This window comes from Schistocerca serialis, chromosome 1 (assembly GCF_023864345.2).
Source record: "Schistocerca serialis cubense isolate TAMUIC-IGC-003099 chromosome 1, iqSchSeri2.2, whole genome shotgun sequence".
Lineage (NCBI taxonomy): Eukaryota > Metazoa > Arthropoda > Insecta > Orthoptera > Acrididae > Schistocerca > Schistocerca serialis.
The window spans coordinates 1141498436-1141526393 of NC_064638.1; the positions used below are offsets into that span (position 1 = coordinate 1141498436).

A 27958-nucleotide genomic window follows, 5' to 3' on the forward strand; every position below is an offset into this window, starting at 1 on the left:
CTAAAGGTCTTTGGCTTCACACTATGTAAGGCTCTTTTGGCTCCAGACAGTGTACATTGGCTTACACTAACAGAACAAGTTAGTAATAGTCATCATACAACCTCTGAATCATTTGACTCCTGACTAAGATACACATGGTACACAATAGTATGCAAAAATGGCCCTTATTCAGGCAGCTTGACTAGAAATCTTAGTAAATACAAATACGAAATAACTACAAACACAATGACACACATACACACACACACACACACACACACACACACACACACACACACACACACATACACATACACACAAATGCATTGATTAGCATGTCTTGCAATACTTGGGAAAGTAAAACTTGATGCTATTGTCATAAAGTAATGAAAAGTAAAAGATAATTAGTATTAGGTCAGAAGAATGAGCTTTACAAAGTATGGTTTGCTTATTCTGGTCTTATCCAATCTTTCCTTTTGCTTCAATGAAATGACAACTCCGTGCAAACAATTGCTAATGAGTGTCACATTTTTCGCAGCCATTCTTAATGTCCCAGACAAAATTTATCCAGACAATTTCTAGACAAATTTTAGGGTTCTATAAACACTATACTTTCTAGGTTTGTGCTTCTTACTAAAAAATATTACTTTGTGGTGTCAATGGGTCACATCGACCACACAAATTACAGTCTTTGGAATATTAACTGCTCTGATGAGCCGCCATGTTTAATTCAGTCTGCCTTTCTACTTCATGCAGTGTTCATGTGTATCAGTCTTTATGGTAAAATATATGTGTATATAGAAAACTTGGGAACTGTTTATTACATATATTATGATCCATATCCAGAATCCCATAACTTATTATAATGTTGCACAGGTTAGTACAAAGCAATTTTATACCTTTGAATCTCCTCTTTTTGTTGCGTAATGTAATGGTGTTCTGCCATTATGATCTGCCACATTCACACTGGCTCCAGCTTGTAAGAGCCTTTCTGCAAATTTTGTAATGTCCTGCAATAGATCATACATATGCTGCTCTTTGTCAAAGAATAAGAAAAGAGAAATTGAAAATAAAGTAAGTTTGCATTACTATTCAAACAGGGGTTGTGCTATAGTACCTTCTATGATTTTCTGTCTTCACATGTTACAGGCAGTTACATTCCTTACAATAAATTTCATGCAAGTATGTAAAGTATTAATAACATTTTAAAGCAGTAAGTGGAGGCTCTACATTCCCTGGTTAGGTCATAAAGCTGCATGTCTACTTTTGTAAAGGAGTTATGAATATATACTGTAGCTATCAGAGTTTTATTATTTAATTTTTGGTCCAATAACACAGCATGCATTAATACCTTCACTTTTTTTATGTATATTGTATAGTCCACATTTGACATAGTGGTGTAAGCATTGTATGATGTAACTACCACAGCCAGGTTTTATGTATCTGAGGATGGGATTACAACATACTGCTGAAGCTAGTAATCCAGTAATTATGTTAACACAATGATCTCAACAAATAAATTGGTTTTCAAAAGAAGACTACAATACAAAATTATAGATTGCCTCCAGCAGTGAATGATCATGTCAGGTAGCCATAACATATTAAAATATGAGAGAAAAGAGACAGCAGCTCCAGAACAGAAAAAATATGAAAACATGTGGGTGATTCAAACAGAAAGTGCAGAAAAAACATAAAAAAAGGAAAGGAAAAAAGATTGGATGAATCTAGAAGAGAACTGGAAAATTTTCAATATTTTAGCCTTGGAAGAAAGCATGTTGAATAATGAACACTTAAGGTTATAGTAAGATGCTCTGTCTTACAGGTTATAAGACTCATTTACAGAAGCAGCAGAAAACTTCAAAAAAACTTAGTTATATCTGTCCCCCTGTTCTGTTGAGATTTGAAAACCTGAGAGCTTAAAGCTGGATGACAGTGTAACATGCGAGACAGAGATTACTACTAAACCATCATGCACGAGTTAAAAAAATTGAAAAGCTAAGTGCATTGTATGTTACAGAGGAGGGAGGGGGATGTGAAAAATAGACCAGATCAGAAAATGAAAGATGTAGAAAACTAAAATGGAGTGTAGGAAGGAGTAGTTATTGTGTAGAAATGGTGAGACCAAAAGAATTAACATAAATTAGTACAGATGGGTGGTGAGAACTGAGGACATGTAGCACCATCTCCCACCTGGGCGTTGTGAGAAACTGGTGTCTGCGGGGAAAATCCAAATAGTGTGTGTGGTGAAACAGTCGCCAATGTCATTACTGTCATGTTCTATAGCATGCTCTGCAACCCACAGAACAAAGACGTCCTCCTATATCAAAGATACCAACCATTTTATAGATCATCTGAAATCCGTGCCCACCCCATTACCATCACACACCTTGCTTGTCATCATTGATGCCACCTCCCCTCTGTACCAGCATCCCCCACATACATGGTCTTCAGCTGCTGAACATTTCCACAGTAGACGCCCACCTGATTCAAACCTATGAGATCCTTCCTGCTCTCCTTAATCAACTTTATATTTACCAACAATTACTTCACCTTTTAGGGGCAGACATACAAACAGATCAGGGGTATGGCCATGGGAACCAGAATGGCTCCTTCCTATGCCAACCTTTTCATGCATTGCTTGAAGGAAGCTTTCCTGGGATCCATAACCCTTCATCCCCTGGTTTGGTTTAGATACATTGATGACATCTTTCCATGTGGACTCAAGCTGAGGGTGACTTTTTAAAATTCCTGGGATCTCTAAATACCTTCTTCCAATTTAATTTCACATGGTCCTATTCTTAATCCCATGCCACTTTCCTTGATTTTGACCTCATCTTCACTGAAGGTGATGTTGACCTCATCTTCACCGAAGGTGATGTTGATCTCATCTACACCAAAGGCCAGCTACACAGTTCTGTGCACATTATTCTTAATAACAAACAACAGTACTTCTATTCTGACAGTTGTCATCCTTTTCAGGTCAAACATTCCCTCCCATACAGCCTTGGCATTTGAGACAAACATATTTATTCAGATGCAGACTCTTTACAGCAATACACCACCACTCTCATCTCAGCCTTCACTGGACCTAATCATCCCAATAGCCTAGTACAAAAGCAGATGTTTTGGGCCACCACATCCAATCCTGGTACTGCTAATACCACAAAAAATAAAAAATAAAAACATTCAGAGCACACCACTTGTCACACAGTACTATCCTGGTCTAGAATGTATTAATCAGCTACTTTGACAAGGCCATGACTTCCTAAACTCACGCCCTGAAATGAGATTTATTCTGTCTGAGATATTGCCTACAATACCTAGAATAGCTTTTTATCACCCTCCCAATCTCTGCAATATCATTGTAAGACCCTATGCTTCTTCTGAACCCATCTCCCTATCCTATGGTTCCTACTACTGTGCCCCCCTCCCCCCTCCACTGCAAGACTTGCCCTCCTGCCACCACCTATTCCAGCCCTGTAACTAACACAACATATTCTATCAAAGGGAGAGCCACCTGTGAAATGACACATCATATACCAGCTGTTATGAAAACACTGTTCAGCACTTTACATAGGCATGACTACCACCTAATTATCAGTCAGGATGAATGAGCATGCTGTACAACATGAGTCATGACCTTGGTGCCTGTTTCAGCACACTCACCATCTGGATTCTTCCCCCAGGCACCAGTTTCTCACAACTATGCTGGTGGGGAATGGAAGTACAACATGTCCTTGACCTGACCTTAATTAATGTTAATTCCTTCTATCTCAGCACTTCTTCACAGTACTCATTTCTTCACTCCATTTTAGTTTTCTGAATCTTGCTTTTTCTGACCTGTCTACTTTTCACCATCCCTTCCCATCTCTGTGGGGATGCACTTAGCTTTTACTCTTACTGACATTTTCATGGTATTTTAGTAGTAATCTTTGTCTTGCATATTACCCTGTCTTCCACTTTTAAGCTCTCAGGTTTTCAAATCTTGACTGGTGCAATCTCCAACAATCAGTCTTCCCTTTTCATCCTGTCCAGTAAGTCTCCCCCGACCCAGGGTTCTGGATAACTTTTCTGAACTGTAACCCTTCCCCTAAACCTCTGCAGTCCTTTTCTTTCACCCCACTTCCTTCCCCTTACACTCTTCTGCCAGAAGAAGGAGCCACTGGCTCCAAAAGCTGGTACAAGCTAAACCTTTTTGTGTGCGCGTTCTCCTGCCGCTGCTTGTTGAGTAGATTTTTGTATCCATTCATTTACATTATATTGTCAATAATTATTTATTTTTGTTAAAATATTTACACAGAAAGACTACTAAAAAAGCCTTTGGGCTAGGTCTTCTCCTGAAACATACACACACACACACACACACACACACACACACACACACACACACACACACACACACACACACACACACACACACATTCATGCAAACATAGCACACACACACATGACCACTGTCTTTGGCACCCGAAGCCAGTGTGTGTGTGTGTGTGTGTGTGTGTGTGTGTGTGTGTGTGTGTGTGTGTGGTGTGTGTGTGTGTGTGTGTGTGTGTGTGAGAGAGAGAGAGAGAGAGAGAGATAGAGAGAGAGAGAGAGAGAGAGAGAGCTGTATTTTCATGAATGTGTGTGTGTGTGTGTGTGTGTGTGTGTGTGTGTGTGTGTGTGTGTGTGCAAGTTTTGGGGAGTAGCAAACTACCCTTTTCATAATATTGTTGTTATTTCAACCTGGATTGTGCATTGTTTGGTTTTGTCTTCAAAGAAAGGTATCTCAGAAACAATAATTCCATCAACTAAAAAAAGGGCATGTTTCTGCTTGTCATGTCATTGCACACAAATGTAAATAACAGCCTACACAACTGTTATCTTTCATAGCCAAAGATGACTTCAACTGTCCAAAATTAGGAATAGTTTTGATGTTATAAGAACACTTATTGATTAAAAATGGTAATCACTGACAAATCACAGCCAAGAGAAATACAGACAGGCTAGATTATGGGAAAATCAGCAATGAAATGAAAGCAACAGACACATTAGCTATAATCAATAATTGATGCTTCATATCCTCATATCATCTCTTGATATTATTTCTTTCATGGAAGGATGTGTAAGACTTTCTGTGTAACAGAAGAATAATTTGATTGCCTCCGAGTGTTTCCATTCTCTACCATGTAATGGAATACCTCGTTATGAATGCCAGCAATTATGGCACTTTTTATTTATGTCTGCATCTGATAGTATTTCCAGGTAGACATTTATTTCATTGTTGTTCAAATGTGTTTTAAGTGTAGACATTTAACAGATTCCATTCTCGTATCTGATGTAATTAATCAATTTATCACATTTTTTCTATTATGTATTTACAGTACCCTGACACCTGCACGTCTATCTGATAGTGTGTGGAGCGATGATACTCCACAATCATCTACAATATTTGGATCAGCACCAGCATCCAGCAGCATTTCCAGCACCTGAAACATAAATAAACACAGATAAATAATATGACCATTCATGCAAACTGAATTATGTTCGCTACACAATGTTTAAAGCTTATAAATTCAAATATAGATGAACAAGTAGATTCTTCTGGTCATAAAACCATCTTCAGCTTGCAAATTATGATTTATTAGCCTCACAATGCACATAATTTAAATCATCTGATTCAGGTAAAGGAGAAACATCAAAAATTTTGTAGTAGAACTTGAACAATTAGAAACTAATGGAAAGAACAGAATCCTAATAATTATAGTTCCATTTTTTCATCTCCCATGTATTCTTCTACCTAACAGTGGCATTTCTTCTGTAGAATCTGCTGCAGTCTACTTTTGAGAATATCTCGCTTCATATGAAGTATGTTTTGCCTCTTAATTTATAATATACTTTAACCTTCAGATCTTGTGGATTCTGTATGTAGAATTTCAATTTGTCTGTGGGAAACATAAAATTATCTTTCTTTTTCATGTTGTTTGTGTGGCTCCTGAAATAATTTTTGTTTGCTGTGTAAGAAGATGATAATTTCATAAATGTGTAGGGAGGGAATAGTTAGGATTTGTGGTTTCCAAAATAACAAACAGCAAGATTCTTTTTGCTGTGCTAATTATTTCTAAATTTTATAAAAAATCAGCTTTGGTGAATGTTGGGGTGAACATTCTTGATGAGGAAAGTGTAACATAAATGTTTGACATATAAATAGAATTTTCTATACCCCTTTGGCAAAAATGTTTGTAATTTCGAAGTCCACCTCAGCGTTTTGATATTCTAATATGTTACTGCAGACTATGGACAAATCTGTTCAGTAAGAAAAACACATACTATCATTATATCATGATAATGCACAACAATGAGTACTGCTCTATATTAAAAGTAATGGGAAGAGGTAATGCTTGCAAACACAGTTGATAAGTAAGAGTTAACTTTGTTATATCAAAGCAGACTTACAAAATCTGATTTAAAAGTTTTTCACAATTTTTTTACTGCCACAGCACAATAAATAGGGGGCATTTTACAAGCACTTCTTAAAAATTACTTGATTATTGGGATTTGTAGACATTATATGCATAATGGTGCTTCCTGTTGAAACATTCAAGCGGCGTCCTGGAGACATTTTCGCTGGTGGCTCTGAAGTCCAACAGGCGGCTTGGCATCCACAAGCGAGGCAAATATGAGTCGCTCCAGCAGGAGGGTTAGTCATAAGCTCATGTCTGCATGATTGTTTTGCAGCTAAGCCATTTAGCCATACTTGGTTATGCATCTTGCTTCCATGTGCAGTCAGTTTTCTCCATTTGCTGCGATCATCAGCGAGTTGCTCCCACTTGTCACTGTCAATATTAAATGCACACATATCATGCTTGATGCAATTGCTAAAGCATAGTGGAGGTCTTCCATGAAGTATCTTTGCTCCTGCTTTTTCACTGAGTAATGTGCACCAGAGCAGACAGGAGTGCTCCATACGATGCAGATGTCTTAACCACCACAGGCAACGTTGCTTGAGCATGGCAGTGATACTCTGTTGTTTTGCAGTTTTCAGAGCCATATCATTTGCCACATGAACCTTCCATGATATTCCCAAGATGCTCCATAAGCACTGCAGGCAAAAGGTGTTGAGCTTTTGTTCATGTTTGGCATTCGACATCCAAGTCTCAGCTCCATACAGGAAAAAACTCAGCACACATAATGGTACACAAGTACTTTCATTGACAATGTAAGATGTTTGTTGTCCCATGCTTGTGTGCGAAACTTTCTGAAAGCAATGACAGCTTTTCCTATTCTTGCATTTATCTCGTCATCCGGGGAGAGAGCTTCTGTCAGATAGCAGAATTTGTCGACTACCTTCAGCAAGGAGCCATCCAGTTTCATGCCAGTTAGATCAGTGTATCCCTGTGCCATGACAACCGTCTTCTTTACGTTTATAGACATGGAGAGGAGGTTGCATGCAGTAGAGAATTCATCCACAAGCTCATGCAGATCATCTTGAGTATGTGCTACAAATGTAGCATCATCAGCAAATAAAAGGCTATTTACAAGCAAGTCTTCTTGGAAGCACTTGGATCTGGGTAGAGAAATGATGTAGAGCTTCCCATCAACTCTGGTATACAGATGAATGCCCAGGTTAGTTTCACCAAAAGTGAGTGCTGACAAAAAATATTGAACAGAGTGGGAGCCAATATGCAGCTTTGACGAACCCCTCTTTTCACAGCAAACAAGTCAGATGTGATTCTGACAAAGACCACAGCAACTTCCATATCTCCGTGAAAAGCCTTGATCATCTTTAGGAGCTTTGGAGAACATCTTGGTCATCAAGATGGCGGCTAGTGTTAAAGTAAATCGTGTATCTCCGCGAAAACAAGTAAAATTCGGTGGAAAAAAGAAATCGTGTATGAGTTGTAAGGACGAGATATCAAAGCTAAATGAACGTATAAAAAGTCTACAATTCATAATCGGTAGTCTAAAACAGGATATAAAAGAACTTCAATCGGGAAAATACGGGAAGCAAGAAGACACGCTCCACAGGAAAATGGGAATCAGTGACTGAAGAAAACTCTATCCAGGAAGATAAATCTCAAAGAAGCAGTGTAACTTTAATACAACAAAACAGTGTGCAAAAATCGAATGTAGTAAATCATGGAATACAGCCATCTCAAGAAAAACTGTTGCAAGGAACTGAAAGTAAACAAAAACGTGTGCAAACAAACAACTCTAGCATGGTAGCAGAAAAGCATGTAAACAGATCAAACTTTCCTCGAAATCGCGAACCTCCAAACATACTGGTAGTGAAAAGTAAACTGTCAAATTCTCAAAGAAAGTTATTGACTGATTCTAATATCGTGTGCAAAAACAGATTAAGTGTGCTATCAGAAAAAACGAACAGACAAAGTGAAGCAAATATACAAATGAAAGTTTCGGAACCGAAAACAACAAACGAAAACAGTCAACATAAAAAACAAGATGCTGGCATTATTTATTTATTTTCTGATAGTCATGGAAAAGGACTGGCACAGATCATGAACGAAAAACTAATAAATGAAAGTGTTATTGGATTTGTGAAGCCAGGTGCTCCACTGTGAGAAGTTACTCAGCATATTGACACACACAGTAACCATGGAAGTTGTAACTCTTGCATTATTTTAGCTGGCGCAAACAATGTCTACAAGAACAAGGCAAAATTCGCTTTGCGATCTTTAAGGGAAACATTGGCAAAAGTTATGGACATGAAAGTGTTCGTAATAAGCATCCCTATCAGACATGACCTCATCAAAACATCGTGTGTGAATGCAGAAATCGAAGCAACTAACCGAAAGTTCGAGAAAATATGCAAGCTCTTCAGCAATGTGACAGATATTAATGCAGACAGTCAAAAAAGAGAAGATTTCACTACCCATGGTTTCTATAGAAACATGAAAGGGAAAGTAGCACTGTGCGATGCAATCATGGAACAATTAAACCGAAATCAACCAGGCTTAGTGCAGCCTCCAATTGTAGCAGCAGCAGCAATGGAATCACCAATTTCAAATGAAGAGCATATTACTCCAATGACTTCAGGAAGTGTTGAAGTGGAAAGAAGAGGATCCCCATCTACCCTAGTTGCAGTTCCTCAAATTACAACTCCAAAAATTACAGCAGAAACGCCATCACACTACAAGTCAACTCGCCCAACACGAAACAGGAAAGAACCACAACGTTTTTTATGGCAAGTGATTCCAGAGAAATGTTGATTTCATCTTCTAAAACATCACTCTGGGAAGAAAACTTCAATTGTAAAAGTGTTAAAAATGATATGTCATGTGCAGCTGTCAAACATAAGGTAGGCCTAAACAACCTAGTAAATAAGTCATCGTCGAAATTTATGCTCCTGCACCAAAATATACAATGCTTATCAAATAAAGTTAGTGAGATAGAAATATTGTTATCAGATGAACTAAAAGAAGTGTCAGTTATATGTGTTAGTGAGCACTGGTTATCAGAAAATATGTTACATCACACAAGGATAGAGGGCTTTACCCTTTCATCTTTTTTTTGCAGGTAAACCTCCATGCATGGAGGAACATGCATATATGTTAGAGAGGATGTCAAATACGATAATTTAAAGTTCGCTAACCAGCTAGGGGAAGAGCAAAACTTTGAAATTTCTGCTACACAACTGACAAATTTAAATATAATTGTTATTTGCATATATAAAAGCCCAGATGGAAACGTAACTACTTTCATTGAAAATCTTGAGAAGTCACTTAACAGTATAAAAATAGTTAGTAAAACAACCATCATATGTGGTGACTTTAATATAGATTTCAACAAGAACTCAAAAGACAGATTAAACCTTGAGGCCTTATTAAAAACCTACAATATACATACAACTACCAAATCCCCCACCAGAGTCACCAAATCGTCAAGCAGTACTATAGATCAGATACTAATAAATACAGATAAATATTTATACAAATCTGGAAATATGAATACAGGTTTCAGTGATCATTATGCACAGTTTATTGAATTCCTAGTAGAGACTGCAGGAAATACTGAACAACAAATGACAAGAAGAGGTAGAAATTTTAGCAAGCACAACCTAGAACACTTCAGGCACTTACTAAAAAAAGAAACATGGAATGATATAGACAACTATGAGGACACATGTAAAAAGTTTGACATGTTCATGGAAATATTCTTCCATTATTTCAATATTTCTTTTCCAGTTAAAAACCAAACATTAAAAACTAGAAGAAGAAATGTTACATGGTTGACAAAAGGCATTAAAATATCATGTGCTGAAAAGAGGAGACTTTATGAAATCTCAAAAACACAAAATGTTACAGAAGAATTTCTGGTGTATTTCAAGAATTATAAGAGAGTGCTTCACAAAGTCATAAAAGAAGCTAAAAAAACAACAAATGATTACCATATAAAAATGAAAGCCATGTGGAAGATAGTCAGAGAACAAGTAGGAAATGAGACCTCCCAAAATGTAAATCTCCAGGTAATTCAAGATGGCAAAAAAATTACAAATCCAGAAGAAGTAGCCAATGCTTTTAATACATACTTTGCAAATATTAGTGAAAAATTACTCTCTGGCATAAAATCTTCAAATAAAAATCCTGCTACAACACCATCAAATCAAAATAGAAACTGCAACTCCCTATTTCTTACTCCAACCAACCCTAAGGAAATTATACTATCAATTAGAGAGTTAAAAACAAAATTTTCAACAGGTGTGGATGAGATTCCAGATTATGTCTTTAAAAATGTGGGTGACCTCATTGCAATACCATTAGCCCACATTTTCAACAGTTCATTAACAAATGGAGTCTTTCCTTCCTGCTTAAAGACAGTGAAACTGAAACCACTGTTCAAAAAGGGTAAGAAAGAAGACATAGCCAATTATAGACCTATTGCCTTGCTATCTACACTTCCGAAAATACTAGAAAAAAATTTTCATAAGAGGTTGCTAGATTTTCTAGAAAAGTGCAAAATATTATCCACAACCCAACATGGCTTCCGGAAAGGCCGATCAACAGAAACAGCAATATATGAATTTCTGGGTGAAGTACTTGAAAAAATTGATAGTGGACAAAAAGTAACTGGCATATGTCTTGATCTGTCTAAGGCTTTCGACATCATAGACCACACCCTATTGCTGCAGAAGCTTGAAAGAATTGGTATCAGAAGTATGCCTAACAACTGGCTTAGATCATACCTTACTGACCGCAAGCAAGGAGTAGAAATAAATTTTCACAAAGAAAATAAATCAACAAGACACTATTCTGATTATAAAGCAGTAAAATATGGAGTACCGCAGGGCTCGGTACTGGGCCCCATCCTATTTTTGATATATATAAATGACCTAACATCAACCAACCAGTACCATAGCACTATCCAGTTTGCAGATGACACAATCATATTATTCAGTGGGGAGACTGCAGAGATACTACAGACAAGACTGTCTGAGGCATTAACAAATGTTGTAAACTGGTTCAACCAAAACAAACTAATAATTAGTAAAAGTAAAACAGTAGCATTAAATTTTCATAATGTCAAGAAAAACACTGAAGAGGATATAAGAATTCAGATGTCAGACACAGATATTGCAAGTGTGCCTAATACAAAATTTCTGGGGGTCTGGCTACAGGATAATTGTAGATGGGAAACTCACATTGGCAACATATTAAAGAAGCTAAGTACCATGTGTTATTTAATGAGAGTGCTAGAAAACTGCTGTCATAAGGACTGTCTAATGACAGTTTACTATTCTAATATACATTCTGTCCTAAAATATGGGATCACTTTCTGGGGTAACTCGCCATCCTGCCTAAAACTCTTCAGGATGCAAAAAAGAATAGTGAGAATCATTGCTGGAATAAAAAGGAACAAACCATGTAGACCATTATTTAAAAGGATGGGGATTCTTCCCCTTCCATGTATTTTCCTATTTGAAAGTGCAATGTTTATAAAGAAATATACAATAACAAATCCTAGTATCCTTCCCAAAAATGAAAATGTTCATCATCATAATACAAGACAGAAAACTGACTTTCATGTACTCATACAAAAACCAGTTTGTGCCAAAAAGGAACATTACACCATGGAAAAATTATCTACAATAAATTGCCAAGAGAAATTAAAGGAAAGACTGATGTAAAAAATTTTAAAGCAGCATTAAAAGAATATCTGTTGACACATTGCTTTTATAGCATGGAAGAGTTCCTCCAAAAACCTTGAGAGTCTACGTGATGATTATGCAAATACTGTAACCATTAATACTGTCCTATAAATACATTCAGATGTAATTCTCAAGTTTATAATGGGGTTCAAGTATAAGTTGTATACCGACTTGCCCAGTATATGAAGTAAAATTCTGTGAATGTAATTCTCTAGTGTACATGTCAATTCATAGTGTAGAAGAGTTCCTCAAAAATCCTTAGAGCTTAAGTGAGGATCATGCAAATACTGTAATCATTAATATTGGCTTATACATGTTTTCAGTTGTAAACTTCAAGTTTCTAATGTGGTTTAATTATAACTTACACATTGACTTGCCCAGTATATTAAGTGCTGTAAAATTTTGTGAACATAATTTTCTAGTTTCTAAAGTGTTTTAATTGTAAGATATACTTTGACCTGTCCAATATCTGATGTGCTGTACTGTACATGTAAGATTTACTGGACCAATAAATACAATACAATACAATACCCTATCTTCAAAAATACTGCATACAGTCCTTATCTGCTAACTGTGTCGAAAGCCTTGTTTAGTTTGATAAAGGCAATGAACAGAGGGGCTTTTCCTGAATTTGCTAGAGTGTGAAGATCATATTAACTGTAGATCATTGGGGATGAAACCCACATTGTTCATCAGGGTATATGCACTCGGCAAGCTTCTAAGTCTGCCCAACAACACACGGGCAAATGTTTTTCCAGGTATCCTCAGAAATGAGATTGCACAGTGATAGTAGTAATCGCCGTGATCACCTTTACCTTTGAATAAAGTATTAATATTGGCACCATGCATGTCTTGCAGCACAGTACCCTCAGCCCAACATTTCAGTAAGAGGTTGAAAAGCAGTGGAAAAACTGGCACAAGTTTTACAATTTTTATGGAGATGTTGTCTTTGCCAGGGCACTTCCCACATTTGAGCTGTACAATTGCTCTTTGAAGCTCCTCTATAGTAGGCGTGGCATCCAAGTCATGATAAGGTGTCATCTGAGGAATTTCATCCATTGCATTTGGACTAATGTTGATGGGATGTGAATAGAGGCTGAAGTAATGTTCTACCCAATGGTGTAATTGGCAATACGTACAATTTTTATAAGTAATAAGTTAGTGTATTTGAGATAAATACTGGTAGCTGCCACAAACTATGAGACAGTAACAATAATTTCATCATTTTCCAAAGATGCTATCTTGAAGACCTTCAGTAACTTAAAATGAGTGTAGATAACAATATTCAAAATGAAGCAGTTGCTAAGAACATCATCAGTAATTGCTGATAAACTTCTATGAACTAATTATCTTATTCAAAATACATACAATGCAGTAAAACTACCAGAAAAACTGCAAACAGTTGGTGCCTACTTATTTATATTCTACTGCTTAAGTACTATGACCATCTTAGTTTCTATTGGTATCAAACGAAAATTCAACTGAGAAAATTAATAACTTATTAGACAGGATTTCTGTCTACTATTTACCTTCAGGAAGCAAAATATGTAGTACTACCAATAGACATAGAAGTAGGAAAGAGAATTTTCCAGCTTTCGGAATGAATAGTTCCTTCCCTGATGAAGAACCTAATAGTACTGAAACCTGGGAGGGGTCTTACTTCTATATGGTTTTTTGCTGTAAGAAAAGTGGCTCATTTACAGTAAGAATTATCATTTATCATGTAACCAACAGGAACAATCAATCCACGAATCCAGACAATTAGATAATTTTCAGAAGGAATAACTAAACCATATATTTTTAGTTTTGCTGTGAATTTATGGAGTGTCTCAATTTATTACTTTACTAGCTGACAAACTTGGCATTGCCCAGGTATTCATTTTTTCCATTTTTCTAGTAGAAGCCAAAACAAAAAATGAACTGTGTTTGTAGTGTAATATCCCAGCCAGACTCTGTATGCTGGGCACAATTGCTTCACATGTCTACAATACGATTTTGTAAATGTTTCTATAGAAATGTATATTTACCATATGAAAGCTCTGGCAGGTCGATAGAAACACAAACAGACACATACATACACACAAAATTCAAGCTTTCGCAACAAACTGTTGCCTCATCAGGAAAGAGGGAAGGAGAGGGAAAGACGAAAGGAAGTGAGTTTTAAGGGAGAGGATAAGGAGTCATTCCAATCCCGGGAGCGGAAAGACTTACCTTAGGGGGAAAAAAAGGACAGGTATACACTCGCACACACGCACATATCCAGCCACACATACAGACACAAGCAGACATATTTAAAGACAAAATAAATATATCTTTCCCACGTGGAATGTTTCCCTCTATTATATTTCTATAGAAATGCCTATTCATACCTCTAAAGATTGCTTTTGTTTTCACCTACAGCCATTTGCACTTCGCAGTTGAAAGCTGTCAAGAGTGCAGGCAGGTGTCAGGGATTTCCTTAAGTTGACTCAACTGTAGAAGTGTCTTACTGGTGTTATAACTTCAAGTTGAACAAATATATTTTAAGGAAGACGCAATACATGAAAGCCACAGATCAAGTAAACAGAGTCAGACGTGTGTACACTTTAACAGTCAAATCATAACTGAGTCCGAGTCTAGCGGCCGCTGGCTGGCTGGCCACTTAGGTGACGCTGCTGCTGCATGACTGGCAGACAACGCCGCATGTAGAGGACGCGCGTAACTGCGCGGCAGCAATTTGAAAGATCAGCGAGTCACAACACTTTTCCCCCCTTTGAAGTTTTCTCGCAGGTCTTGATGAAGGTGGCCTGTAGATTGCTAATGTCCATAGGTGTTGTTTGACTGGCTGTGAAGTCTTGAGGAGGAGGCTTCCCGGAAGTGTCCCCGATGATAACGGGTCGAGATGACAGGAGACATGGGGTTCGAATCTGCTGGGGCCCCGTGCACCAATCTGCCCATTGCAGCAAGTCCAGTTTTTATAACAGGAGACATGGGTGATGTAGCTGCGTCTGTAGGAGAAGGAGACGAGTAGAGTTGCTCCGACAGATGATGGTCATCTGGTTCCTGCATGGGCATGTCTCCTGGTGGCGTCAGTTCTTGTGCTGGCACAGATATAATGGTGAGAGGACTGTGTTGTGAGTAATGAGAGATTCCAGTATCCTGAGCATCAGGTAGAGCCAAAGGTAGTGTAGCGGCATCCGGAACAGGTGTTGCTGGCACACGAGGCCAAAGCTGGTCCGAATGACGCACTGCAAAACCCGTGTCCATCTGGATTTCATACAGGCATTGCCCACGGTGTCATAAGATGCGGCCAGGACTCCATTTGGGCCACCTGCCATATCCCCGTACCCATACAAGGTCATCGGTGTTGAACCGGCAAAGCGAAGGCACCCGTGGCCATGAGGTGGAAGGCCACAGAAGATGAAGTAGCGTGTGGGGATGTTGGCCATGAAAGAGCTCAGCCGGGCTGTGGTCGCCCATGGGGGTGAAACGGTAAGAAGCCAGAAATTGGAGAAGCACATCATCAGCAGCAGAAGTCAGGAGTTTCGTCATCTGAGCCTTAAATGTGCGGACCAGTCATTCAGCCTCACCATTTGACTGTGGATGGAACAGAGGGGCCGTGACATGCATGATGCCGTGACAGGCACAAAAATCCACAAAATCAGAAGAGGCAAATTGTGGACCATTATCAGTAACAAGAGTAGAGGGAAGGCCTTCCAAAGAGAAAGTGCGAGCTAGAGCATTGGTGGTTCCCGCAGTGGTAGGCGACGTGCAATGGACAATGAAAGGAAAGTCAGAGTAGGCGTCAATAACAAGAAGCCAATAAGTACCTAAAAAAGGTCCCATGAAGTCAGCATGAATATGCTCCCAGGGCTTCTCAGGCGAAGGCCATGGAGACAAAGATAACTTCAGGGTGGCGGCCTGTGATGCACAAGGGCTGCGGGCAGCGACCATGTGTGCGATTTCAGAGTCGATGCCGGGCCAGTACACATGACGGCACGCCAGAGATTTGTGCGAGAGACACCCCAGTGCCCTTGGTGAAGGAGGCGCAAGACCAAAGAATGCAAAGATGCAGGTGCCACAACACGTAGGGAAGCATTTTCGGTGGGAAGGAGGATAACACCATCCCTAGCCATGAGGCAGTAACGCAAAGCGTAGTAGTTCCGCAACGGATCAGAAGTCTTAGCAGACAGACGATCTGGCCAACCCTTCTGAATACAATGTAAAACCTGGGAGAGGGTAGGATCAGAACCTGTGGCAGCCGCCAGCCGGTCCCCGGTGATGGGGAACCCGTCCACAATCTGCTGCTCATTAACATCCAGGTGGAAACACAAAAGTTTGTCCCTATCGAATGCCAGATCAGGACCCATGGGAAGGCAAGACGGTGCATCAACATTCACATGTTGAGCCATCGGCCGGAAATGAATCTCATAATTGAAATGAGACAATTAAAGAGCCCAGCGCTGGAGGCGGTGTGTAGCCTTGTCGGGAAGTGACGTTGATGGATGAAACAAGGAAACAAGTGGTTTGTTAACCGTAACAAGATGAAATTTGGATCCATAAAGAAAACACCAAACTTATGAAGAGCATAAATAATGGACAAAGTTTCTTTTTCAATTTTAGAATACTTTTGTTGGGCATCCGTGAGCATTTTGGAGGCATAAGCAATGGGTTGTTCAGAACCGTCAGAAAAACAGTGCGCAAGGACTGCACTGACCCCGTATTGAGAGGCGTCCATGGCAAGAACAAGATGTTGGCCAGGTCGATAAGTAGCCAGGCACGGGGCCTGTTTCAGCACAGTCTTCAATTTCTGGAGCCGCATCGCATGACGCGGACCAGTGAAAAGGCACATTTTTATGCAACAGGCGATGCAACGGCTGAGCCACCAAAGGAGCAGATGGTAAAAACTTGTGATAGTATACTATTTTCCCCAAGAAGGCCTGCAGTTCCTTAACAGATGTAGGGCAAGGAAGGGCATCAATCACAGTGACAGTTTGCTGAAGCGGACAAATACCATCCCAAGAGAGTTGAAACCCCAAGTACGTGATAGATGCCTGAAAAAATTTTGATTTCTGAAGATTACACTTAAGACCGGCAGTCTGTAAGACATGAAAAAGTGTGCGCAGATTTTGAAGATGTTCATCAGTGGTGGAGCCAGTGACAACAATGTCGTCCTGGTAATTTATACACCCGGGGACAGTGAGCAATAATTGTTCCAAGAATCGCTGAAAGAGAGCAGGGGTGCTGGCAACCCCGAATGGCAATTGTTGGTATTGACAGAGGCCGAAAAGCGTGTTAAGGACCAGAAACTGCTGGGAAGCAATGTCGAGAGGAAGTCAATGATAAGCTTCTGACAGGTCAAGTTTAAAAAAATACTGGCCTCCAGCAAGTTTAGCGAACAATTCTTCAGGTTGAGGCATAGGGTAAGTGTCGATAAGGCATTGAGCATTTACAGTGGCTTTGAAATTGCCACAGAGACAAATATCACCATCTGGCTTAGCAATCACAACGACAGGAGAGCACCACTCACTGGAAGTGACAGGAAGCAAGACCCCTGATGCAGTGAGACGATCCAGCTCCCAGTTGACCTGATCAGGAAGGGCCACAGGAATGGGCCAAGCCCGAAAAAATTCAGGCCGAGCAGTGGGTTTGAGCATGATATGAGCTTCAAAGTCATTTGCATGGCCTAACCCAGGAGAAAAAAGGGACAAAAATGTCGTTGACAAGGAATCCAATTGAGTAGAAGGAATAGTATCAGAGACGATATTGACAGCGTCATCTATGGAGAACCCAAAAATGCGAAAGGTTTCGAAACCAAAAAGATTCTCCACGTTACTATGGTCGACCACAAATATGGGAACAGTGCGAACGACAGATTTGTAAGATACCTCAGCATCAAATTGTCCCAAGAGAGAAATCTTCTTTTTATTGTAAGTCTGTAATTGCCTAGTGACAGGTGACAGGATTGGAGAAGCCAACTGAAGATACGTCTGAGAATTGATGATAGTGGCAGCAAAACCAGTATCCACCTGAATGCAAACATCTCGACCAAGTATTTGGACAGTGAGGAATAACTTCCCTGAAAGGGAAGAAGTACAATTGACAGACAATATAGCATCAGAATCAGCGTCATGTTCATGAACATCATGTATACGGGCGGATTTGCAAATGGATGACACATGACCCTTTTTTTGCATTTGTGAAACACGGCCCAACGTTGTGGAGAATCTTCTTGTGAATGTTTCGTAAAACACCATGGACATGAAGGAAGTTGCTGTGGATTTTGCTGCAGTTTCTTAGAGGTTTGTTTACGGTTAGGCCGACACTGCGCTTGGGAGCATACTGCAGCCACACCATCCGGTGGGGACACGCCACACGCTTCGTCAACATCGCACAGAGGTTGTATTTTCCCAACATCACCCCATGCCTCTATTTGCACTCCAGCAGCGCGAGAAATTTCAGAAGCCTGAGCGATGGATAGGACTTCATCTAGAGTCGGATTTGCGAACCGAAGGGCATGTTGCCTAACTTCTTTGTCGGGTGCCGATCGGATAATAGCATCCCATACCATGGAATCAGCGTAGGATTCTTCGTGAACTTCAGTAACAAATTGACACTTTCTACTGAGGCTGTGAAGTTCATCAGCCCACGTGCGATAGGATTGATTCGGTTGTTTTTGACAACGATAAAAGGCAACACGAGAGGCTACGATATGCATTTGCTTTTGAAAATAGATGGACAGAAGTGAGCACATTTCAGCAAAGGACAAAGACACAGGATCTTTTGAAGGAGCCAATTGCAACAACAACTGATAGATTTGAGGTGAAATCCATGAAAGGAACAGAGACTTACATGTTTGTTCGTCCGCGACATGAAATGCTAAGAAGTGCTGTCGAAGACATTTTTCGTAATCAGACCAGTCTTCTGCCGTCTCATCGTAAGGAGGAAAATGGGGTAGAGACAACAACAAGAGATGCCCTGCATTTGATGACATGACGAAATCACGAATCGCATTTGTGAGAAGCGTTTGCTGTTCTATAAGACCTTGCAATAGTTGCTCTAATGTAGCCGTGGAAACATGTGGGTCAATGATGGAAAAGAAAAATCACTACCTCGTTGCCAATTGTTATAACTTCAAGTTGAACAAATATATTTCAAGGAAGATGCAATACATGAAAGTCACAGATCAAGTAAACAGAGTAAGACGTGTGTACACTTCAACAGTCAAATCATAACTGAGTCCAAGTCTAGTGGCCGCTGGCTGGCTGGCCGCTTAGGTGGCGCTGCTGCTGCATGGCTGGCAGACAGCACCATATGCAGAGGACATTCGTAACTGTATGGCGGCACTTTGAAAGATTGGCGAGTCACAATAACTAGTAAAGAATAAGTATATTAAAACTTCATGCATGAAGCGGTACGTTTTCATGCATCTCAGTGTTTATGATGCTATATCTCTTGAACTATGTGTCATACAATGATATGTTTACACAAGCACATTTAGCAGCATATGTGGACACTGTCTGCAATTTGTGTTGCACACAGAGTTTGTAGCAAAGAAGTAATAAATTTAAACGTCATGCACAATGTGGCAGTTTTTCAGGTATCTCAGTGTTTATGACATCATATTGCCTGAACTATATGTGATACCATGATAAAATTTTGTAGGTGCATTCACTGGTATATGTGGTTACTGTCTGCAAAATGTATTGCAAATAGAGTTAGTAGAACAGAAGTAATAAATTTAAATGTCATGCATGATGCACCAGTTTTCACACATCTCACAAATTATAAAGTTGTATCTCCCCAACTATGATAGGTAGATGGTTCTTACTCAACAAGGTTTCTTGCATGACAGTAAGGGATATGTCTACCAAGTTTGGTTGAAATATGTCTAGTGGTTTAAGAGGAGATGTGGGACATACATGCAAATGCACAAGCGCGCATGCTCGCGCTTGCCCACACACACACACACACACACACACACACACACACACACACACACACACACATTTTATAATATGTATGGGCGTCGCTTGAGAGATTGCTGAAGATCTTTGCACCAGTGTGTAGAACTCTGTATAGACCTTATACAAGGAAGCAAGTTCTATATGAAAATTATTTTCTCAGTTTTATTGCATTTGTGGAAACCATTATTCAAATGAAACTGATTTTAATTTTAAAAATGTGCATATGGTATGATTTGGCCATGAGTGCTCTTTCAAGGAGTACAACAACCTGGTGCACATCTTTTTTATTTGTTGACACTTTGGTAACTTGCATGTGGGCCATTCCGTGCCAAGTGGTCTAATATCGAAAAATGTTCCCACATGACCATCATGGATTTTGATGAAATTTTGTATGAAGATTCACACATGTTCTCAATGAACACTGGTAAAGTTTCAGTTTCAGAAATTCAATACTTTCGGAGATACAATCACTTGTTTAAGACCATAGCACAGCTTTCTATAGTGCGTCCTTGAATTTTCAGCAACTTTGAGATGAGATATCTGTGTAAGCATTTGTATGAAAGAAACAAAACGTGGCCATCTTATCAACTTTTAGAGCTCTTTAAAGTAAAATATTAAGAAAAGGATTTCTGAGCAATTTTCATATACATAATTTGAAGCAAAGTTGGGCAAAAAAATAGCTGTTTAAAAAAAATGCGAACTTTAGTTTTTTTATATCTCCAAAAGTAATTGTGGGATGTACATGAAATTTTGCACACCATAACTCACCAACACAAGGTCTTATATTATAAAATTTCATTCTCCTATTGCTTTCCATTATTTCACAAATCTAGGGTAAAGTTGTGATTTTTCAAAAAGTGCTAAAAATGGTGATTTTTAGTCAAATTTTTCAAAAAAGTGTTTTCTCCAAACTCTTCTAAACTATGGTCAATAGAAAGAACATATTCCAAACTATCTAGAAAAGTGGATTTGGTTTTGCAATGCAAGCATATAAGGCCCTAAAAAGTAGCATCATCAAAAAGGCGCACTGGAAGTTTGAACACATTTTTCTGGTACTCAAATTAGTGCCTTGAATAATTGAAATAAGAAGATCTGGTAAATAGGCAATGAGACTGTCAGAAAAACTTGAAAACTATGAGAAGTAGCCCTTCTGCTTTTATCGTAAGTGCTCATCTGCATAAAACTCTTCTCATTTGTAAAAAAATAAGAATAAAAGATATAAAAAGAATTCAATGAATAACAGCTTCATATTTTTTGTACTTCTCAAAATTGTAAATACTTACAAGTGGAAAATGAAGACCTAATTTTTGGATTCAATTGTATAAAACATTTTTCCAAAAAAGAATCGGTTTGCTTGAATCATGCATCAAGTGATGTAAATTTTCCAATAAATATTGCAGAGATTTTAATACCTATGTGTTGTAACCTGTGAATTTTTGTCTTAAAGTTATTAGGGAAACATGTGAAATTGGTTGGTTAAACATCTAAGAGTTTTAATTTTGTATTTAATCACACTTAAATGTAGCCTACTACCTTGGTAAATACATAACCACTAGTTTCACAGAGAAAATTCACAAGATTCACTGTTTATAGAAAATATAATGGCAACAATTACTTTAACAATCAGACTGTTTCATTATTGTGAGCCTTGTTTGAACAATCAGTATTTCAGTGGTGTGTTTGCAGCATAGTGAGTGGGTTCTCTTGACTGAGTGTGGCTTGTTAAGTGATTCCTAAGACCATCAAAGTTTGTAATCTAATTTACAAAAAATTGTTTTGATTGTGTCTTTTATAGCATATATCTCTTATTAGATTTTTTCATTGGTATTATACATTGTGTATAATTTCATTCAGTAGCAATTTGTCTGAAATTTAAGCAGATTATAATTTGCACTTAGAGGCCAAATACATTATTTAGTTACTGATTAGAGATGGATGCAGAAGGGAGCAGCATACCTTCCTGCTCAATTGGGCAAGGACATAGTGGAACAAAGTGTCATGTCACTTTCTTTCGCAAAAAAGTAGCTTTAAAATGGTTTGCGGATTTTAGTGATGAGGAAAAAGAGTTGTTGGTCCGAAATTCTGAAGCAAAGCTGGTCAACACCTCTCAAGGTTGCCTACACCATGAAGCCCTGTTATTGACACAATATGAGAGGTTACAAAAGAAATGCTTCAATCCCTTTGTGAAGGTGAATCATAATGTTAAGGCAGGAATTCGCACTCTTGATACAGAAACAGCTAATAAGGCTTCTGATATGTTGAAGAAGCAGCTTGTTAATAACACAAAGCCAGATCAGAAAATTTGTCCGGCTTGCAGTACTACCTTAAATAAACACTTGGATGAAGCTTTATCAGCCTCATCATCACATTCTGATGAGGACTTTACACCAAAAGAAGAATTAAATAGTAGCTTATTGTCTATTGGTATTTCACCCCTGAAGAGAACAGTAAGCTACAGAGATAAGCCCCAATATGTGAAGAAGAAAATTTGAAAGGCTCAAAATGTGATTAAAAACAGAATTGTAAATGCAATGGGAGTAGACCGACAAATTGAAGATGCTAGTGAAATTAAGGAATGTGGAAACTGTGCTGACTATGCACATTTGCTGACTGAACTGAAAGCCAAGAAGCAGAATGCAATTCATAAAGAACAGATGCAAATTTTAACCTTGGCACCTGTAAGTTGGACAGTCAGACAAACAGCAGCTCAGTTCAGCGTGTCCGAAAGAATGGTGAAGAATGCTCGGAAGCTTAAGGCAGAGAATGGCATTCTGGCACTTCCTGAAAACAGGCAAAGCAGGAAATTACCAGCAGAAGTTGCTAGTAGAGTGCTAAATTTTTTTGAAGATGATGAGTATAGTAGGGTGTGCCCTGGAAAAAAAGCTAGTATTTCAGTTAGACTTTTATATAGAAAGACATATATGCAGAAAAGATTGTTACTTTGCAATTTACGGGAAATGTATGTTATCTATAAGAATATAAATGGTCCAGAAATAGGGTTCTCAAAGTTTTGTGAACTTAGACCCAAATGGTGTGTAACGGTAGGATCAGCTAGAACGCATGCAGTTTGTGTCTGTGCAATTCACCAAAATGTTAAGCTTATGCTTAGCGGAGCTGGTATACGTGAAAATTATAAGGAGATTCTCTGCAAGGCAGTTTGCAGTTTGAACTCTAAACAGTGCATGCTACATCGCTGTGAAAGTTGTCCTGGGCCCGAAGCTATAGCATCTGAAATTGCTAGCTATTTCCTAGATCATGAGCCACAGGAAGTTATTGTGTTTAAGCAATGGATAAATACCGAGCGGGCCACACTGGTCACGAAGCAAATGGTAGTGGATGAATTTATTGAAGATGTAAAAAATAAAATATGGAGTCTGTCATGCCATCATTACATTGCCAAGCATCAAAGCTTGCATCTTAAAGGCCTTAAATGTCATCTGAAAGATGAAGAGCTTGTTGTCCTAATGGATTTTGCAGAAAATTATTCTTTTATCATTCAGGATGCAGTGCAAGGCTTCCACTGGGACAATAGTCAAGCAACAATTCATCCATTTGTTATCTACTTTCGTCAAAATGAGAAAGTAGAATCTTTTAAGTTTTTTATCAAGGAGCTCATCAAATATATAAAAGCATGGTTTGCACAGAAATCCCACATTCATTATTTCAATGATGGCTTCAGTGCTCAATATAAAAATTTCAAGAATTTCCTAAATTTGTGCTATCATAAGAGTGATTTTGGAATGACAGCCAAATGGAATTTTTTTGCTGCTAGTCACGGGAAATCACCTTGTGATGGGATTGGAGGTACAACAAAGCGGTTAGTAGCAAGAGCAAGCTTGCAACGGCCACTTAATGGACAAATTCTTACTCCCCTAGATCTGTTTCACTTCTGCTCTGAAAACATTACTGGAATTAAATTTGTTTTCGTCAGTAAAGATGAAATTGAAAAAATATTGTCACAAGAAGAGAGGTTTAAACTTGGATAAACTGTAGCAGGCACTAGAGAAAATCATCACTTTTTACCTATTGATGAAACAACAATTCAGGTCAGCAGAGTTTCAAATGATATTTCATCTTATCTAGCTAAAATGGGTCACAGTAATGAAGGAGTCATATTAATGTCTGCTCTCCAACCAGGACAATATGTTGCATGCATCTATGAAAACATGTGGTGGATTGGGAATATCTGTGAGACCTCCACATAGCAAAGGGATGCATTAATAAACTTTATGCACGCACATGGTACACCAAATTCATTTTATTGGCCACCAAGAAGTGACAAGTGCTGGGTTCCAGAACACCATATTATTGAAGTTATTCTAGCTCCATCAGTAAATTTGTCTGGCCGGCAATACACCATTCCTCTTGATATTCATCAGAAAATTAATGTAGCATAGCAAAAATTGAAATAGGTTACAGGAAACAATCTAAGGAACCCAAGAGTGCCTTCTAATTTTACACAGGGCACTTAAATAATTTTACTATCAGGCTTGGGAACCTGTGTAAAGAAACCCTTATGAGGCTTGGGATCCTGTGATAAAGAAATCCACCCGTGGCTGTTGATGCTAAGCTATCGGGCGTGGCCCCTATGGCAATGGGAATGCTGGTTTTCTCAGGTGAAATGAAACTAGCAGTGGTTAAGCCACCATGGACCATAGCAACTCATTTATACACTTCTTTTCCATCAGTAAGCTGGTGTTGTTCATTAAACAGCAACTAATAATTAGATGATTATGCAAATAAATTTTACGATTTACATTCATTCTTAATAATAATTTTGTGTGTGTGTGTGTGTGTGTGTGTGTGTGTGTGTGTGTGTGCAAGAGAGAGAGAGAGAGACAGAGAGAGAGAGAGAGAGAGAGAGGGGTGACAATTAAGAAATAACATTGTTTCTATTTTTATTCTTTTGCTATTTGGACTTAAGCTACGTCCTATTCATCAGGACTCCTATTTCACTTATCCCAGACATTAATAAACATGTATAAGGCAAAATAAAAGATTTCAGGCATAATTTGAGTGCCAGAAAAATGTGTTCAAACTTCCAGTGCACCTTTTTGATGATGCTACTTTTTAGGGCCTTATATGCTTGCATTGCAAAACCAAATCCACTTTTCTAGATAGTTTAGACTATGCTCTTTCTAATGACCATAGTTTAGAAGAGTTTGGAGAAAACACTTTTTTGAAAAATTTGACTAAAAATCACCATTTTTAGCACTTCTTGAAAAATTGTCAACTTTACCCTAGATTTGTGAAATAATGGAAAGCAATAGGAGAATGAAATTTTATAATATAAGACCTTGTGTTGGTTAGTTATGGTGTGCAAAATTTCATGTACATCCCACAATTACTTTTGGAGATATAAAAAAACAAAAGTTCGCATTTTTTTTAAACAGCTATTTTTTTCCCAACTTTGCTTCAAATTATGTATATGAAAATTGCTCAGAAATCCTTTTCTTAATATTTTACTTTAAAGAGCTCTAAAAGTTGTATAAGATGACCAAGTTTTGTTTCTTCCATGCAAATACTTACAGAGATATCTCATCTCAAAGTTGCTGAAAATTCAAGGACGCACTATAGAAAGCTGTGCTATGGTCTTAAACAAGTGACTGTATCTCCGAAAGTATTGAATTTCTGAAACTGAAACTTTACCAGTATTCATTGAGAACATGTGTGAATGTTCATACAAAATTTCATCAAAATCCTTGGGGGTCATGTGGGAGCGTCTAGACCACTTGGCATGGAATGACCCATGTCAATAATGATGAAATGATGATAAGGACAACACAACAGCCAGTTTTTGAGCAGAGAAAATTTCTGACCTGACTGGGAATCAAATTCAGCCCCTGCATGGAATTCAGTCATGCTGATCACTGTAATGGAGCTGGCCTCCTAGGAATTCTTGTATATCAGTTGTCAATTTCATAAAATTTTTTGCCAGATTTGGGTTAATTTTCACACTACTGTTCTGATAATATATTTTTATTTTCCATATTGATTCATTTTGCAATCTTGATCTTGAACTATAAAAATTAGCTGTCACAAGTGTCAACTTAAATGATCCAGTAACTACTTTACAGTAAAGATAATATTTTTATGATTTTTATGTTTCAGTTTTCATAAAACAAAATTTTTGTTTCTATTTATGTTTTTTCAATTTTATTATCAACAATAAAGTAAATATTGTAAAAAAGACAGGATACTGCTATTTTTCAGTCAGAAAGAATTTGCAATCTTTTTCAGGAATTCTTTAGCCACATAAATTTTCATGTAAATAATTATTCCTAGAAAACATTATGTAAATTATATCTGAAAAGCAGTTTCATTTAAGAGACTTACTAATTTGAACCAAATCCTGTTCCATAAGGTACTAGAAACTATGTTCATAATATATAATGTAGTTTTGGCACCAAGCATATCAGATAGCATCAGAGGTGGATTTTATTATTGGTAATAAATACTCTAATCCAGAATGATAGTTTCACTCTGCAGTGGAGTGTGTGCTGATATGAAACTTCCTGGCAGATTAAAACTGTGTGCCGGACTGAGACTTGGACTCGGGACCTTTGCCTTTCATGGGCAAGTGCTCTGCTCTACCAACTGAGCGACCCAAGGATAACTCCTGCCACCGTTGGATAAGCAGCTGCCAGCAGAAAGTCGTATACTCCTAGCTCACTTATTTGATACATAGTTTAATTCTTAATCTCTTTGCATGTTTTTGGTACTTGCATTGTTTAATTCATAAAATTCGGGCATATTATAGTATTTGAGAGTTGTAGCATCGCATTTTAGTACCTGAATAGTGTAAATTAGCATAGTCGTCTGTCTTCTGTTTTTGTTTTGAACGGCCAGTGTCGGTTGGTCAGAGCCAGTGTGCTCCCTGCCGCCGTTAGATAAGCAGCTGCCAGCAGAAAGTCGTATACTCCTAGCTCACTTATTTGTTGTATAGTTTAATTCTTAATTTCTTTGCGTGTTTTTGGTACTTGCATTGTTTAATTCATAAATTTTGGACGTATTATAGTATTTGAGAGTTGTAGCATCGCGTTTTAGTACCTGAATAGTGTAAAATCACCTAGTCTCCTTCCGCCGCCAAGCTGTGTGCCATCAGTGCGCAAGTAGCAGCATTACTGCATTTACTAGGCAATCTTGTATTTTAATAACCGTTTAAATTTTGTGTCGATTTGTTTGTGCTCTCTGTAGATTAGTTCAGACGTTCTATGCACAGCAGTTTTTAGCATGGATAGGTACTGCAACTGCTGTGTTCGGATGCAGGCTGAGTTGGCATCCCTTCACTCCCAGCTTCAGGCAGTGTTGGCTTCGGTCACACAGCTTGAGGCTGTTGCCAATGGGCATCACTGTGGGGGTCCGGATGGGGGTTTGTCGGGGACGGCCAGCTCGTCCCACGCATCCCCCAATCGGACTACGACTGTGGCTGCCCGGAATACTGTTCACATTGAGGCTGATCCCTCATCTGTGGTAGAGTGGGAGGTCGTCTCGAGGTGTGGCAGGGGGTGAAAGACATTCTGGAGGGCTGAACGGAAGGCCTCTAAAGTTTGTCTGACGAACCGGTTTCAGGCTCTGTCTCAGGCTGATACTGATCTTCGGCCGGAAATGGCTGCTTGTCCTGTTCCAGAGGTTGCCCCTCAGTCTGCAAGATCCAGGCGGTCGCAGAGGGTGGGCTTACTGGTAGTTGGGAGCTCCAGTGTCAGGCATGTAATGGGGCACCTTAGGGATATAGCAGCAAGAGAGGGGAAGAAAACCAATGCGCACTCCGTGTGCATATCGGGGGGAGTCATTCCAGATGTGGAAAGGGTCCTTCCGGATGCCATGAAGGGTACAGGGTGCACCCATCTGCAGGCGGTCGCTCGTGTCGGCACCAATGATGTGTGTC

The 27958-nt window shown here is 38.7% G+C and overlaps 1 protein-coding gene across 1 annotated transcript in view; it reads right to left on the reverse strand.

The window, feature by feature from the left end:
* Positions 1-27958, reverse strand: part of LOC126417476 (serine/threonine-protein phosphatase 6 regulatory ankyrin repeat subunit A-like) — a 408260-nt gene that overhangs the window by 142943 nt on the left and 237359 nt on the right. Inside the window, exons 11-12 of the mRNA XM_050085121.1 lie at positions 5346-5447; positions 879-989 (exon numbers count right to left, since the gene is read on the reverse strand). Of these exons, the coding sequence (XP_049941078.1) occupies positions 879-989; positions 5346-5447 (213 nt within the window). The remainder of the gene's footprint in view (positions 1-878; positions 990-5345; positions 5448-27958) is intronic.